Source organism: Rhinatrema bivittatum, chromosome 4, assembly GCF_901001135.1.
Source record: "Rhinatrema bivittatum chromosome 4, aRhiBiv1.1, whole genome shotgun sequence".
Taxonomy (NCBI): Eukaryota; Metazoa; Chordata; class Amphibia; order Gymnophiona; family Rhinatrematidae; genus Rhinatrema; species Rhinatrema bivittatum.
In genome coordinates, this window is record NC_042618.1 from 476,216,013 (window position 1) to 476,233,149 (window position 17,137).

General features: G+C 49.9%; 1 protein-coding gene and 1 long non-coding RNA gene across 2 annotated transcripts in view; one reads left to right on the forward strand and one right to left on the reverse strand.

Annotated features, from left to right (window-relative positions):
- The window catches only part of CCND2 (cyclin D2), a 39,893-nt gene extending 30,233 nt beyond the window's left edge, over nucleotides 1–9,660 (reverse strand). The window contains exons 1-3 of the mRNA XM_029597310.1: nucleotides 8,828–9,660; nucleotides 7,764–7,979; nucleotides 4,962–5,121 (exon numbers count right to left, since the gene is read on the reverse strand). Coding sequence (XP_029453170.1) covers nucleotides 4,962–5,121; nucleotides 7,764–7,979; nucleotides 8,828–9,151 — 700 coding nt within the window. The 5' untranslated portion in view covers nucleotides 9,152–9,660. The remainder of the gene's footprint in view (nucleotides 1–4,961; nucleotides 5,122–7,763; nucleotides 7,980–8,827) is intronic.
- Nucleotides 9,661–10,021: 361 nt separating this feature from the next.
- LOC115089223 lies at nucleotides 10,022–15,499 on the forward strand. The gene is made up of 4 exons (XR_003856031.1): nucleotides 10,022–10,611; nucleotides 13,918–14,008; nucleotides 14,150–14,185; nucleotides 15,321–15,499. It is a non-coding gene; the product is annotated as an uncharacterized LOC115089223 (long non-coding RNA).
- The last annotated feature ends 1,638 nt before the right edge of the window (nucleotides 15,500–17,137 follow it).

Here is a 17,137-nt window from a genome sequence, read left to right on the forward strand (position 1 = left end):
CTTCCCACCTAAGAGTGTAAGCTCTGCGGGGAAAGGACTTATCTTATCCAAAGACTTAAATCGCCACTGCCCAGTGCTACGTGCGTCCAGTAGCACCACAGAAATGACACGTGTTAAAAATAAGTTTGCAATCACATCTGATCGTTATTTAACGATTCCTATTTCTATTTACTGAGACTTTTAAAAGCAACATTTCCACACGATTCGGCTGCAGCGAAACGTACAGTCATGCATGAGATTTTGGCAAATCCGGAGACTTGTGAAAAGGAGTCCAATAACCGTGTGTTTCTATACAAGCTTTTCGGAGGCGGCAGTGTGAGTCCTGGGTGCCAAACGCTCACGCCAGGGGGACAGACTCACTTCCAGCCCTGCATTTCTCTGGTGACTCCGGGAACACCAAGCCCCCTGGCCACACCGGGACAGGCGCGGGGCTGCCTGGCTCTCTCTCCCTGCCGGGCGTGGGGCCAGCCGATAAGCCTTGGACGTGGCAGAACGTGGACAGATGTGGCAGAGCGTGGCAAGCTGCCGCTTCTGGCCACCGCGGCCCAAAATCCACCCGTTCCCCAGTTCGTAACTCCCGTTCTGCGAGCCGCTTCTCGTGACCCGGAGCCCAAATCCCGGGCTTTCAAATAAGCCTTCACGGCTCTCCCGGAGCAAATGACTCCTCACGCTTCCTGAAGGGCGCGCGCCTTTCCATGTTGGTTTGGTTTGGTTTGGTTTTTTTTACTGCTCCCGTGAAAGGCGCAGTGTAAAATTGTCATCTTTATAGCATTCTTGAGCTTTCAACGTGCAGCGGCCAAAACTATTCTTGGTTAACTGTGAACAGAAGAATTAACCTTAGCAATAAAACTTCACAACAGTTACGTAATACCCCCGAGTCTGCAAAATCTTAAAGAACAGAAGACACTGAGCGATGAGGACGCTAATGATGGTCCCGCTTCACAAGAGTGGGAACAGGGAGGAGGCTGGCAACTACAGACCGGTCAGCCTCACTTCGGTGGTGGGAAAAGTAATGGAGTCACTGTTGAAAGAGAGAATAGTGAACTATCTACAGTCAGGAGAATTAATGGACCAGAGGCAACATGGATTCACCAGGGGAAGATCCTGTCAGACAAATCTGATTGACTTTTTTGACTGGGTAACCAAGGAATTGGATCAAGGAAGAGCGCTCGATGTCATCTACTTGGATTTCAGCAAAGCTTTTGATACGGTTCCGCACAGGAGACTGGTGAATAAAACGAGAAGCTTGGGAGTGAGTGCCGAGGTGGTGACCTGGATTGCAAATTGGTTGACGGACAGAAGACAATGTGTGATGGTAAATGGAACTCTCTCTGAAGAGAGAGCGGTTTTTAAGCGGTGTACCACAAGGATCGGTTTTGGGACCGGTCCTGTTCAATATCTTTGTGAGCGACATTGCGGACGGGATAGAAGGTAAGGTTTGTCTTTTTGCGGATGACACTAAGATCTGCAACAGAGTGGACACGCCGGAAGGAGTGGAGAGAATGAGACGGGATCTAAGGAAACTGGAAGAGTGGTCAAAGATATGGCAGCTGAGATTCAATGCCAAGAAGTGCAAAGTCATGCATATGGGGAGTGGAAATCCGAATGAACTGTATTCGATGGGGGGGGAAAGGCTGATGTGCACGGAGCAGGAGAGGGACCTTGGGGTGATGGTGTCTAATGATCTGAAGTCGGCGAAACAATGCGACAAGGCGATAGCTAAAGCCAGAAGAATGCTGGGCTGCATAGAGAGAGGAATATCGAGTAAGAAAAGGGAAGTGATTATTCCCTTGTACAGGTCCTTGGTGAGGCCTCACCTGGAGTACTGTGTTCAGTTCTGGAGACCGTACCTTCAAAAAGACAAAGACAAGATGGAGGCGGTACAGAGAAGGGCGACCAGGAAGGTGGAGGATCTTCATCGGATGACGTACGAGGAGAGATTGAAGAATCTAAATATGTACACCCTGGAGGAAAGGAGGAGCAGAGGTGATATGATACAGACTTTCAGATACTTGAAAGGTGTTAATGATCAAAAGACAACGACAAACCTTTTCCGAAGGAAAAAAATCAGCAGAACCAGGGGTCACGATTTGAAGCTCCAGGGAGGAAGATTCAGAACCAATGTCAGGAAGTATTTCTTCACGGAGAGGGTGGTGGATGCCTGGAATGCCCTTCCGGAGGATGTGGTGAAGACCAGAACTGTGAAGGACTTCAAAGGGGCATGGGATAAACACTGTGGATCCATAAAGTCAAGAGGCTGCCAATGAAGAGTGGGTGACTTGCCAGAATGACGGCTACTGCCTGGAGTCAATACCCTTATTAAATAAACATACACAGGCTTACTGTGACTCCAAAATCGCTCTAAGCTTCAACAGCAAGAGGAAATGTGGAAAAAAGGATTCACACTCACAAAGAGGGGAGTAGCTGGCTTGTTACGGCGGTTACTACCCCAAATCAAATAAGCCTGATACTTCACTTTCAATGCATATACAGCATAGTTCTCTGATTCAACGGCAGGGGAGAAGAAAAACTGATACTTCACACATCCAGAAAAGAGGGCTCGCACTCGCAAAGCAGGGAGTAGCTGGCTTGTTACGGCGGTTACTACCCCAAACCAAATGTGCCTGATACTTCACTTTCGATGCATATCCAGCATAGCTCTCTGCTTCAACGGCATGGGAGAAGAAAATCAACCAATAAGGGCTGTATAACAGTCTGGGTAAAACAAATAAACATGGGTGCAGATTGCTTATTGAGGCGGCTTCTACCCCTAACTAATCAAGCTAGATATTTCACTTGGATGCAGCTCCATCACTGCTCTCTACATTAAAGGTGGGGGTGGAAGGGAAATAGAACCAAGAGCTAAGAGAAACAGATAAGTATGAGAGAGAAAATTTGCGGGGCAGACTAGATGGGCCATTTGGTCTCCTTCTGCCGTCATTTCTATGTTTCTATGTAAATCCAAAACACAATTGAAAATGAGCCCAAAATCTCTCAGTTTCATTCGTTACTGAAAGCGGTGCCCGCTATCTCCTGAAACAAATAGAAACGAAATTAAAAATGGAAAAAGAAAATCCTCCGAAATGAAATTTGGGCCCAAGCTGTCCTGAAAATGAAAGAAACAAAACTTTTGGCTGCGCACATTTCTGTAGTGAGTAAATGGAAAAAACTGTGCTGGATCAACCAAGAGCAACCGAATTTACTTCTTAAAAAAAAATAGTCAGAAAATAAGGAGAAGCTGAACTTGAAGGTTCAAATGAAGGCTCCACAAAAGAGCATTTAATGCAATATTCAAACCCCATGGAGGTCCTGCCTTCAACAACGAAAAGCCCCAAAATCCTCAGCACGTCCAAGTAGGAAGATGAAGAATTACCTTCAGCTCTGATGGATCCTCAGTCTATCAACATTCAGGCCTAACTCTAGGCCCTGAAATAAAATCTACAACCGGCTGAGGTCCTACACCCCAGCACTGAGCAATCTAGATGTCCTTAGTCCAAGTCTATCTTGCTGGCACTATACCTGGCCTGACACTATCAGAGCAGCCCAGGGATCTCGGGCCTTGCGTCACATCGTCCAGGTCATCGGCTTCGCAGACTGGCGTTTGGGATGAAAAGTGGAACCTTGTAATTTCTGGCAATGCCAGAGGCTCTTCCGGCTTCAGATCCAGGAAGTCCGTCTCAGTCTGCGGGACCGGTCCCACCACCTCTGCTTTGCAAGACTTTTTATCTTTGACAGCTCTCAAGGGAACATTGCCCACAGAGGACAAAAATCTACAGGAGGTGATGATTTTTTTTTTTTTTCAAGTCTCGGGCGAGCACATCTGTGCCCACCCACCCTGTCATCTCTGAAGTGTCTGAAAAACCTCCGGTACTCTCGTGTGGTGGGCGCTTCCCACGGCGGGGGATGTCCCTCCATGCACAAGAGACTGAAGATTTCCATCTTCAACCTCCAGGACCAAAAGCTGCTCTGCTCCGTCAGTCAGCCTCGTCCACATCCTGCCGCACGGGCTTGCTCACGGGCTGGCCCAGCTGTGTTTTATAATTCTGGGCGTGACACGGGCGGGCCGGCTCCTGGGCAGATGATATGCAAAGTAATAATGAAACGCTTGCCCTGGTCTAGAGCTCACCCGGTCGTTTGCTACAGCAAAAGGGACCTTTCCCCTCCCTCGTCAGACTCTGCTGATACCAAGAACCCCCCCCCCCCCAGCCGTGCAGCCACCTCTGTGGCAGAGACCCGGAGTCCCAGGGACCAACTCCAGCGCACTGAAGTGCAGCGCGTATATTTTAGGGGGTTTTTTTTAAGATTTAGCTCACTGCTTTTCATCGATAGCTCAAGGCGAGTTACGTGGAGGGTGAAGCGACTTTCCCCCCAAGCAGCATTGGTGAGATCTGAACCCTGGCTTCGCCGGATCCTACCCTAACCCCTCAGCCCCTCCTCCCCCATCAAAACATGAAGTGATTCATCAGCACAATCAGACACCAGGAGGACGTGACCTAAAAGCACCACCAACACTCTGTCACACCTTTCCTAGTCTTCTAATTACCCTTCAATTAGCAGAAGGTGGAGAGAAATCCGCAGTGACCTAGATGACAGCAGATAAAGGTCAACTGGCCCATCCACCCTGCTAAGGACTCATCTCAGCTACAGAAGCCCGAGCTGTTATCCCTCCTTACCTAGGTCATTTTCTTCCCGTCTCTCCCATTGCTTCTCCAACATAGATGAGCAGCCCTTCCCTCCCCCCTCAAACCCTACCCCCCACCCCCCACGTTTTACCAACACCAGCGACGCTGCTGAGTGAACGTGTGGCTGCCTCGCTCCCTACGGTCGGCACACAGCAACCCAGGCGCCTTCCAACCCAAACCACTGCGCCTAGAGAGAGACGGGCGTTCACCGGGGTCCCCTCTATGTCATCACGACGGCAAGCGAGGCGGCAGGCAGGGATCGCAGGAGCACGGCCATACCTGTGGCGCACAGAGCGATAAAAGTCTGAGCGTGCTTCCGCACCAGAAGCAGCTTGTCCTTCGGCAGGGGCAGCTTTCTTAGGATGTGCTCAATGAAGTCATGAGGAGTCACGGCAGCCAGGTTCCACTTCAACCTTCCTAAAACCACCAGCTCCCACTCCTGGGGGAAGAAAGCAGAGGGAGGGCTTAAAAAAAAAAACAAAAAAACACAGAAGGAAAAACCATGCAATCATATCACTGAGAGACTGAAAACCTGTCCGGTATAGAAAGCACATGCCCAGCGGCTTTGAAGTTGTGTCGGGCTCTGCTGAAGAGAACGGGGCCTGTCAGAGCCCTGCCAAGCTTTCTCCGCTCTTTTGTATCTGCTGCCGAATGCCCACCCGGCAAGCTCAGCCTTCGGTTCTACAGAGACCTCGGTCGGCGTCCCGCGCAGGTTAAAAGCTGAAAGACGAGCCAGCGCAAAACTCGATTCCCATTCGTTTCTGAGGGCTGGACGGTGTGCTGGGAATTTATTACAAAAGGGAAGCCCTCCCCCGAAGCCTGCCCTGCGGGGGGGGGGGGGGGGGGGGGGTAAAAGGAGCTAGCAGAACTAAAGAGGGAGCCTTCTGGACAGGTTGTCTTGTCTCGCTCTCCAGCATTTTCCAAATGGAAACCAATGCCCTGTGCAACAGGAAGGCAGCAAGAGAGCACGGTGCCCGGGGGCGCGTAGCTGCAGACACAGCTAGAGCGCGCCTGCCTCGTTCATTAAACCCCTCACCCCCCACGAAGGCAACCCCAGGGGACTGGCACTCTGAGTTCACCCAACCCAGAAAACTGCACCTGCCATTCTCCAACTTGCTCCTCTACACCAGAAAAGAAACTGCTGACAACAAAAAGATGCAAGCATTGTTTTTTTTCCCATCTCCTTCCTTTGTTTGCACCTTTCATGCTGGCCACATTCTTGTTTTTTAAATTCTCTTTACCCCCCCCCCCCCCCCCCCCCCCCCCCCCCCAATGTCTGTCTCACAAGATGTTCTCCCATGGACTCCCCAATGCTGGGGGATGCCTACCAGGCCTCAGGGCTGAGAGGATCGGAAGGTTTCTTTTAGCTGGCAACTAAAACTCTCTAAAAGCTTCTTTGCTACCTCCTTGGCCATGACAAGTCTACGTTTCTTTCAATTTTGTAAGTTTCATATTAAATATATATATATATATATATATATATATATATACACAATGAAAAGTTACAAAAAAGCATGTTACACAGTAAAAAGCGCAACATCTGCAGGGCGCGCTGGAGCAGCTGCTCCGCTGATCACATCTGTCCGGGCCAGTCGCCTGATTGGTCGCTGCAAACATTCCTCCCGTTCTGATTACCTTGAGACAGGTCTCAATGCGGAGGGAGGAGACCCCCATAGGGCGACTGCCACCAGCGCTGCTCCGAGACCACCCAGAATCCGCGAGGGTCACTTCCACTCCCACCACCTACAGCTCGCCAGGCTGCACGAGGCTGGCATCTCGCCCCCCTTTTCCCGCAAACAGATTCCAGGGGCGCTGCCGTGCTCTCTCTCTCTCTCAACAGGACGTCCAGGGAGGCGGAATCTGATTTATGCACCCCCCCCCCCCCCGAGCGCAGGGAACGCCTTTTCCCTGGCCAGCGACCATGGGCTGCCCGAACGGGTGCAGCCGAAGCCGACCCCCTCATCACACGCGCGCTCCACTTTCGTTTTAGACGTCCCTCCTCGTTATTTCGTTTCCCGAAGCACTGCTGATGTCAGAACACTGCACTGGGCCAGGTCCGGCCTTCTCGGCAGCGAACGATACAGTCCAGCGGGTGCGCAGAGCGGAGTAACATCCCCCCCCCCCCCCCCAAGCGAACTGCGCCCTCCCCCATTATCTGCGGGCGACCGCTCCATGCGCGTGCATTTTAAGGCGGCTCGCTCTCAGTTCCCCGGAATTACAAGTCACGTCCTGCTTGGCCTTCAGAACAAACCTTTTGCAACTGACAGATCTGAGCCAAACATGATGTGCCCCTTCCAAAAAAAAACAAAACCAAACCCTTCCCGCCTAACAGGGAGCCCCGGCCAGAGGGTTCCGTGCTACACAGCGCTAGCGCTGCCACGGGCCACCCGGTTCTCGGAGGAAGCCCATCGGTGCTTTAAAGCGCATTCTGAAAGCCCCCATGCGAGCCCCCCGGTCCTGGCAGTGCTTCAAGGGTGAAGTCACCTCCAGCAGCGCGCGCCCGACGCTGGGTGGCAGCAGCGCGCTTCCCCGGCAAGCGGCTGAATTCGCCCAAGTGCGACGCTTGTGCGCGCTGCTTTGCACCAACAGTCGAGGCTTCGCTTGCCATGACCGGCGCGACCGCTCACAAATTTCACACCGGTATTTTGCGCGGGTTTTTTTTTTTTTTCCTGGATGTGCCTGAAGCGCGCACATGTCCTTCTGGCGAGGAATTTCCTTCTCTTCTGCTTTTTACCTCCTGTACAAGCAAAGTTTTTCCCCAAATTTGGTCATTTGTAAATCAATGAAACCACTGAATAAGCTACAAATTCCCAAATAATAAAATTAACAATATAAAATGGCAAAAAAAACCCCAGCGATCTTGCTTTGCATTAGACAGGCAGGATATCTTCAGAGAAGGTTCCGCTATGATATGCAGGGCCTTGGAAAGGATGCAATCAATCCGTCCCGATTATCTGTCCGGATAACGATTTGCTCCGGTGCACCGTGCCGCTTTTGCAGGATGCTTACAGGCAGACACAATTATTTTACCAACGCTATAGCAATAACACGGAGAAGCTGGAGAAAATAAAGGCTGCTTACCAGCAGCTCTTGAGATTTGATTGAATTGTCAGTATAAATGCAAAGTTTATCTGCAGTTAAAGGAATTGTCTCTTTCAACTTGGATGCCAGGAACATGCAAACGGCGCCCAGGAGTTGCAAATGGCACTTTCTGGTGGGAACGACGGCTAAAAATCTATCCAAGTAATTTACAGCCAAAGGGAAAACCTCCTCTTCGCACTTTTGCTCTTCACAGACCTGCATGGGGGGGGGGGGAGGGGGGAGTTTTGGGAAGAAAAGAGAAAGACGGTTAAAAGTGGTTTGTGAGAGCCGCTTTATTGGGGAGGGGGCGAGCAGCACTTACCTATCCTGTGCTGCAGACACTAAGGAATCAATTCAAGCCTCAACCCCCACCCCCTTCCCCTCGAGCCAGCCCGGCCCGGCCCTCGTGCGATCTCATTTTCGATTTCGTCATATTTTCCAAAAATGAAAAAAAAAATGGAAAACGCGCAGCGGGGAGGCGGCAGCGGTGGAACCCCCGGCGGGGGGCGGCCCCCGATCATCCCCGACAAATGCAAAAATTCCCCGGGCGGAAAAGCGTGGGGGAAAGGCCTCTCTCTCCCCCCCCCCCCCCAGTCCCTGCATCGTGGCGAGCTGGGGTACCGGAGAGGAGCGGCGGGGAGGGATGCAGCTGCGAGGCAGCGGGGAGAGGGGCCTTGACTCCCCCACCCCCCATACACTCCCGGACACGGAGATCCCCAGGACCCCCCCCCCCTCCCTCCCCGGTCATGATCTTGCAAGCCGGGGCGTACAGGGCTCCACGCGTAGCTGGGCCCCAGCCTCCTCCCGGCATATTTTGTTCATACAAAGATTTTTATTTTTTTTTGTATTTAGGAGGGAAAAATTTTTTTTTTTTGCTGAACTTTTTGTTTTAGTTACTTTTGTCTGCAACAAGATCCAAAGTCCGAAAGGGCGATTCAGCCAGAGAGGGAGGGGGGGGGGGTAAAACAAGGACAGGGGCACAATCATCACCCCCCTCAATAAAGCAAGCCCTGCATGCAGAAGCGGCGATGGTAGCCACGTGAGTCGTCCCCCCCAGCACAAACCTCCAGCATCCAGGTGGCCACCATCCTGCGCATGAAGGGCTGGATGTCCTTCTGCACGCACTTGAAGTAGGAGCACTGCGGCTGGTAGCGCTCCTCCACGCTCAGGAGGTTGTGCAGGACGCGCTCGTCCTGCAGGAGGCTGGGGTCGGGCAGCGCTCGCTTGACGGCGTCCGGCTCGCAGCAGAGCAGCTCCATGGGCCCGGGCGGCTCGGATCCCCCGAGAGGTGCAAGGTCCGGGAGGGCAGTGACGCGGCCGGCCCGGGGCTGAGCTCCTCTTATTATGTGCGGCGGCGGCGGCGGCAGCTGCTGGGCCAGACGTAACATCAAACGCTCGGGAGCCGAAGGGGCCCCAGTATAGGGCGCAGCCAAAAAAAAAAAAAAAAATGACAACTCTCCTCCGAAAAGAGAAGGGGGGGGGGAGAGGGAGTGCAACAACACCACAGAGAGAGAGAGAGAGAGAGAGAGAAAAAGTGAGCGATCGCCCTCTGCGGCGCCTGTGGGGCTGCGCTGCTAGCGGAGGGGGTGCGGAGGGAGCCCGGGGCGGGGGGTTACCTGCCGCGCTCGGCTCTCCCCTCCCTCCCTCCTCTGGGCAGGATCTCCGGGGCCGCTTCCAGGAATCGGGGGCCGGACGCTATCTCGGGCTGCAGCTGCCGGCCGCGCTGATACCGCTTTCTAGGAACTGGTCGGGGGCCGCCCGCATCCTTCCTCACTGCCCCCCCCTCCCCCAACTCACTTTCTGTTTTATATTTGCGGACGTTAAGTAGAGTCAGCAGTGTGGCTACGAGTTTGTGTCAGGTCTCAGCCCGCAGTTTGCGGTGACCGGCCTGCAGCAAGCCCGGTGGCCAGTGCCTTAGGAGGAAAGGGAGGGGATGGAAGCTCATGCATCGCTTCAGATCAAGTGGCATGATCCCCCCCACCCCGGGCTTCGCTTCAGATCAAGTGGCATGATGATTTTTTTGCACGTGTTATCCCCCCCCCTCCCCCTCCCAACATTCAGCCATTCCTCGGCTGTGTCCGGCGAGGGGGGGTCATTTTCACTGAGTTCAGCGCACCCGACCATTGCGCAACCTTGGCTCCCGTGCCCCCAGGGCAGGCAGCCCAGTGCAAAACTGAAAGAGAAAGGATCTCTTTAAATGAAAGCGAGCAGGCTCGCCGCCCCCCACCCCCTCTCCCAGTATTTGCATAGCCAATGGCTCCGGGGCCCTCGCTCCTGCGCGCTGATTGTTACTGGGCAGAATTATTTTAAGAAGGCGGCATTCCTCGGCACATCAAAGGAAAGCGCTCCCCCCCCCCCCCCCTTATCAGTCCGGGAAAGCAGGGGGCCGATCTGGAAGAGACGCCCAAATCGCCAATTACCGATCGGAAACGAGCAATTGAACGAGAAACAAAAACCTTTCGTGGCACGTGCTGCACAAGCACTCCTTCCGGACAACTTTATTATTATTATTATTTGAAATACTTTTTTTTGGGATGCAGCAGCGAGCACAAAAAAAATAAATAAATGCGCCCGCTTCTGCAGACTTCCATGCGTGCAGAAGTTCCCAGCCCAGGTGATTTCTCACCGTTTCCTCCCTCCCCGGTCTCGCTAGAGTAAACGTGCAAAGGGTTTTCACGGCAATAACTTCTGCAGTTTTCAGCAGAAGTTATTATCATCCAGGAATGACATGAATGCATCACAACAGAGATTGCACGAGTCGCTTTTCATCCCTGATGTGTGTGTTGGGTGGGGGGAAGGGCACGCGTGACAGGGTTTTATTCCCCTCCCCATCCCGAAATCCCCAAATGTAAGTATCTTAATTAACAGTTTCATTAGTATGCATTCGAAAAATCCGACGCCCGGTCGGGCTGAGGGGGAGGGGAGGAGGAATTCCACCACTTGCAAGCAGAAATTGGATAAAATTCAAGTCACAGAAGGCCCGCGCCCTATTCATTTGGCCGCTCCTTTGCACGGGGCGAGCGTGGTGTCCAATGCAAATTGTTTTTCTTGCATTTCATCTTTGTAATACCTCGCGTCCCTCTTCCTACTCTAAGGCTAACAAAAAGCTCTTTGAGTGATTGCACGCGCCCGAAAAGGCGGATTTCTGTCTGAATGTCCCCGAAACGATGCCTTCCGTGGACGGACACGTGGCTGGAGGCTGCAGATCCTGCACGGGCCGGCCCCGGAGGTGCAGCCTGCAGCAGGACCCGAGGTCGGGCGCCGACGAGCTGCATCCCTCCCATCAGCGGTACCCGAGGAGGGGCTTCCGTGTCCACATTACCTGGCCGCGGGAAATACTTCGCAGCTATTTGCTACAATTTAACCTGCCCATTTTTTCTTTTCAATTAATTTGATTTTTTTTGGGGGGGGGGAGGGTCTCAACAGCTTCGACTTCTGTTTGGTGTGCCGGTGCCATAACTGCAGACTCGGGAGATAGGGAGGCCATGCCAGATTTTGGATTTCTTAATTCTTCTCCCATCCCTGCTAAGGCACAATAGTTACTTTTCTGTATTGGTTGGGGGAGGAGGCGGTGTAAATCGCCCTATCTATAGATGCGGAATACGTTAGTCACAGCTACCGTAAGCCATTTATTTGCTAATACGGGAATGAGAAATGCAAACTACTTCACCTTTTTATTTTCTTGAGTATTGCCGGCGGTTAATATTAAAACGTGAGGCGGTTACTTATATCAGAAGCCATATGCCAAGAAAACAATTCAAGTTCGTTTGTTTTAGCTCTTTGGTAGGCAAGGACGGGATGAGGAAATGGGTTGTTTGCATGATCGACTGGAAAAAAAAAATCAAAAAAAATATTTTCTGTATGTAGTAATAAACTATACAATTACTGTTTAATACTCACGCATCATATTAACAGCTATTTCTGTTTATATTTTCTGCAGCACGGACACCGCTGAGAAAAATAAACTGTAAAATCACTCACGTGGCCAAAGCACATTTCAAACTATTCTGGAATAGAAAAATCTATTCAGAGCGGTTGCAGTAGCATCAGCAAGCCTAACCACGTTGGGTTTTCGCGGAAAAATGACGTCAGAGTTTATTGGCGCTCTGGGGTGTGCCTTTTCGCGGGAAAGAGAGGCGTGGTTTCTGCCTTACAGCTGCTCTGCTGCTGGATTAGGGGGCGATGGGGCAGGCCCCTGAAACAAGCGTCTGATAGGAGACAGCTAAATGCAAATATGTATTTATTCTGTAATTCCTTGCACTGTTTCTTTTATTGCCAGCGCGAGATGCTGTTAAAGCTACTTCCTGCCATTTTCAGCTGATAGAATAGAAATGTGCCTTTCTTAGGTTCCTGACTTTATTATTATTTTATTATTTTAAAAAAAGTGCCCGTATTCTCCAAGACTACAGTGTGAGGTTATGCCTTTGAATAATAATAATAATAATAATGAGTCCACCCTCAGTCTTTGATTTCTCCACTTGTAAGAACCCCTTACCTTCTCATACTATCTCGACTTCCTTCTACTTAACTCTTCCCATTCTGTCCACTCTCTCTTTTCTCCCATTTTTCACCTTGAACCTTACCACTATAATTTCCACAACCCCTTCACTTTTATTTCTCTTTTTTTTTCATCACTCTTCCTCTCCTTTCTGACTTCTCCGTATTCTTAACTATTATTCACCTTTTCTTAAGAAAACCCAAATTCATGATACTTACTATAGTTACGTTTTCTAATAATGTTTCTTATCACTCTGCTGTTGCTGAGATGTTATTGATAACACTGATGTTTAAGTTTATATTCTCTGTTAAAAAAAAAAAAATGTTTAATGTATGAAGTTGTTCATTGTACACCGGAGTGAAGGCTCCTTGCTATACTTCGGTATAAAAAAGAATCTAAATAAATAAATAAATAAATAAAATAAAATAAAATGTAAGGGTTTTTAGCCTCCGTTCACCAGCACACAGAGGCTTATCAGACGGTAAAACGTGTGTGTATTTGGCTTTGCCTTTTTATCTGCATGTCCCCCTTTTCTAACTTTGGAACCAATGAACCTAGCTGCAACCAAACCAAGAAGCCGATGCAAAATGGTCCCGCTGGAAATGTGCATCCAAACTGGGCGCACATGTTTTTTTTTTTTAATGCGCGCCCAATCCACCTTTCCTGGGTTGCCCGATGCAATAAGCAAGTGAGCTGCCGCGCTAAAAAGGACGCGCTGGGGATAAATTGTGCATGCCTAACGCGTCCATGCCATCCAGCGCCCAGGAGGCATGGCTGTGCGCGGGTTAGGAAAACGGATGCTCAATTTCCGAGCATCCTTTTTTTTTTCCCTCGCGGTGGCTATTTTACCTGCATAATACGCACGTACCGTAGAGACGCTGCCAGGAGCGTGTGTATTTGGTAAAAAAAATAATAATTTTTTGCATGTTGCTGCTTTCTGTGGTTCCTCCTTCTTAGTATTGCGATGATACTAAGTAGGAGGAACCACAGAAGAGCAGGGGTTTTTTTTGGGTTTCTAAGTTGAGAACTTGATGTGTGGGAAGACTTTACGCCTGGGCGTAATATTTTACAGGTTAAAAAGTGCGCCTTGGGCACACAGGGATTTTTTTTTACATTGCGGGGTAATAGGCGATAGCCTCATCTACGTGGCCTTTACGTGTGAGGAGCGCTATTAGCTCTGCGCTGATCCCCTTATTGCATCGGGGAGGGGGTTTGGACTGGCATGCAACCGCTCGTTAAACTCGTGCGCTGGGCTGGGCGCATTTTATTGCATCAACCCCTGTGTGTGGGGGATGGGGGGAAGACATTTTAGTTTATCGCTGTTTACAGTAATTGGCGGGGAGAGGGCAGAGTTGGCACCTTTTGGAAAGAAATCCCTGTGGGGTTTGAACCGTGGCTTATCTAGGATGGGCCCGCTTTCCAGCTGTTTTATTATTGAGAATTTTAAGGAAAGGAAGCGGATGTAGCATGCACCTTACCGGACCTTGTACCCTGTGCTTTGCAATGTGTTCTTCCTCACTTAGCGGGCGCTTCTGCGGCTAAGCTGGTTGGACATTTAACGATTAATACTCTTTAACGTCTCGGATGGAATGAGATTGGTTTATTCTCCTTAAACTTCAGGGCTATCATTGACTTGCCTACTTCTTGTCATTTCAGAACATTAGAGAAGTTGAACATTTGTGTGCATTTCTTACCGGGGAAAGCCTCAGAAGATGATCTCTACTTCTAGGCTGGTAACGCTGGCAAGGTTAGCAAGCTCTTTGATAATGCGGTGGGCTGGGCATGGGGAAATGCATTGCTCTTTGACAGAAACCTTTGTATGGGAACGATGCCAGAGGTAGTTACAAGAAAACTACTATTACTGCTGCTTATTTTTTTTTTTTTTTAGCTCCACTGGATGTGCCCGACATAACATACGCAAACTGTAAGTGGCTTAATATTAAAACTATTCTTTCATCCGTACTTGTTTTTACAATATTTATTACCAAAAAAAAAAGTATTTGGAACGTGCAGGAGAGGCAGATGCCCCATTCATGTCCTCGCCACCCACAGACTTGCCCACAAACACTTATTCACCCAAAAGCAAATGTGCTTTTTATTTGTCTCCAGAGATACATTTTCCCCTGTAAAAGCCACTTTTAAAGGGTGCATGTGGTTTTTCTTGCACCAGGGATGGCAGTGTTTGCCTTTTAAAAAACCAATTTGGCGTATCCTGGTGCACACCATCCTTATTCTATTCTACCCTTTAGTTTTTCTTACGTTTACATCTCGGCTCTCCTCGCTCTCGCTTGCTCGCACCTTACACCTGCATTCCTCGCACCAGAACATGCGTGGAAACCCTTTTCCATATATATATTCCCCTTTAATCAAGCATCCGGCACAAGTCCATGCAGTTATGCATGCTCAGGAGACAAAGTATTATCATCCATAGTATACACTACTGGATTAGCACGTGTGACTCGCCCACCCTGACTGTGGCACTAATGTCTGCAGTTATACCTCTGCTTTACAACCTACTGTACCCGTGTTATGCTCACACCCTTCCTTACCAATACAAACCCAATGTTTGCATTTAGAAATCCCCGCTCGGATTTCCCGGTACTAGGGCTCGTAAAACAGTTCATAAAGCCCTAACACAACACACTAGAAATTCTGCAATAATGAACCTTTTAGTTACCGCGTTGATGAAGGTAAAGCTATAACTCCAGCTGCTTTCTTTAACCGGTAGGTTCTGTAAGAGGGCCAGGAGCAGTGATCTGACTTCCTTCCAGCTTGCTCTCTGAAAGATGGATTATTGTTTGCAGGGCCGGCGCTAGGTTTCTGCTGCCCTGTGCGAAGAATTACTGTGCAGCGCCCCCCGTCCCTCCCCTGCCGTACCAATGCTTGGTGCAAGGGGTATTAGGTGCCCCCAGGCGAACCTTATAGCCTTGCACAACACGTGCCCCTCCCCCGTCCCATTCCACACACACACAGGTAAGAGTTATGCATTTATATTTTACATGAAAAGTATCAAAGTACAGTATTCTGAGGTAAAACTGTCCCTTACATTATATTTACAGGCACTGCTGTGATCCAACCAGAAATCCCTGCAAAACAGACACTTGGAACCCATGTGGTATTATTCCTATTGTGGTGTGGGCTGGACCCTCTGAAAGCCCTAAAACACTAATACACTTCCTATAAGGAGAATCCCTCACCTCAGTCACACATGCAGAACATAAACTGACCCTCACCAGATACAGAATAGAGCAACCATAAAGCAGAAATACAAACGCGCAGACAAAAACTGAACTGGAAACCGCAAGAAGCCAGACTCTCTATGCAGTGCAACAATGAAAAAACAGAACCATCACCATTCCTCAAACATCAAACAATAAAATCAAGAAATAAAATAAACACATAATCATAATACTAAAAACATACTCATAATATTATTTTATAAAAAGCTGATGAATAAAAGATCAAATAATTAAAAACTCATATACAAGTTTTTTTAAATGTCCCAAACACCAATAAAATATTTCAAAACAACAAATAACACCTGAAAAATAAAACTAAAAAGGATATTAAAAATTCACACTTTCCATACCTGGGAACTTTTGATTTGCAGTCACCCTGGGATTGTCATGGAATAGTGGGAGTGAGATCCACAAATTGTCTTCTCTCTTTCTTATACACACACACAAACTCAAATACACACGCGCGTGTGCGTATACTCCCTCTCAGACAAACCCGCAGGCGTCTCCAGCTCTTCTTTGGTTGTGATCTGCCAGCATCCCCAGGCCCTCATCTTAATTTTAGCTGCTGGCAGGTTGGAATCCACTTGCACCCCCCCATTTTCTCTCTCTCTCTCTCTCTCTCTCTCTCTCACACACACACTCACCCCAGTCAGGCTCCGATTCATATCCACCCAAATCCCAGGCAGGCTCTCATTCTCACACACACACACACTGCTCATCCCCGGAAGGCTCCCATGCATGCATATGCACATCCACATCCACCCCCACCCACCCCAGGCAGCCTCCCATTCACACACACACACACACACTCAGATCAGGCAGTCAGGGTCCATGGGTCATTCATCCTCCGCTGCTGCCGCCAGCCTGTTCCTTTGTGGAGAAAAGCCGTTCTGCAGCGCCTCTTCCTGTGCAAGCACCACGGTAATTAAACACGGTGCTAGCACTTCCTGTATTCTCATCTCGCGAGAATACAGGAAGTTCTAGCACCGCGAGTGTTCAGTACCCCGGGGCCAGCACCGGAGGAGGAGCTGAGGGACAGGCTTCCTCTGCTGTGGCCTCCTGCCGCCAGTGGCATCACGGGCCTCTGCTATGTCTGCTGCCGGTGGAATCGGTTCTATTGGTGGCAACATGGGCCTCCTTCTTCTGCCGCCAGTGGGATCAGGTCCACTGGCAGCGGCACGGGCCTCTCCCTGCTCCCGACGCCACCCCGCTGAGTGTGCCGCCCTGTGCAATTGCACGGTTTGCACACCTGGTGGTGCCGGGCTTGATGTTTGATCTGGAGGTGTCTAACTCTGCGAGTGACTGCCCAGCTTTCTGACGAGAGTAGAATACACACAATTTCAGGCAGGAAGTTCATTGGTGTGGAAGGCCAGACTTTGGTTCCCTAGTGACTCCTATCAAAGGTTGCCATTTCTGTTTGTCCAGATGTGTCTGACCCTGTGTGCATGGTATGGTTTCCTAAACGTTCCCAGTACATCCAGAATGCCTGTAATGTCCATGAGAGCCCAGAGGTTACTTCCTTAGCTGGAGGATGACGGTGGCATCTTAGCCATCTAGGGATAGGGAAATACCTACAGTACCTGAATTTCATCCGCTCTGAAGTGCCTGACAAATGGAATATAAACAGATGGATAGAT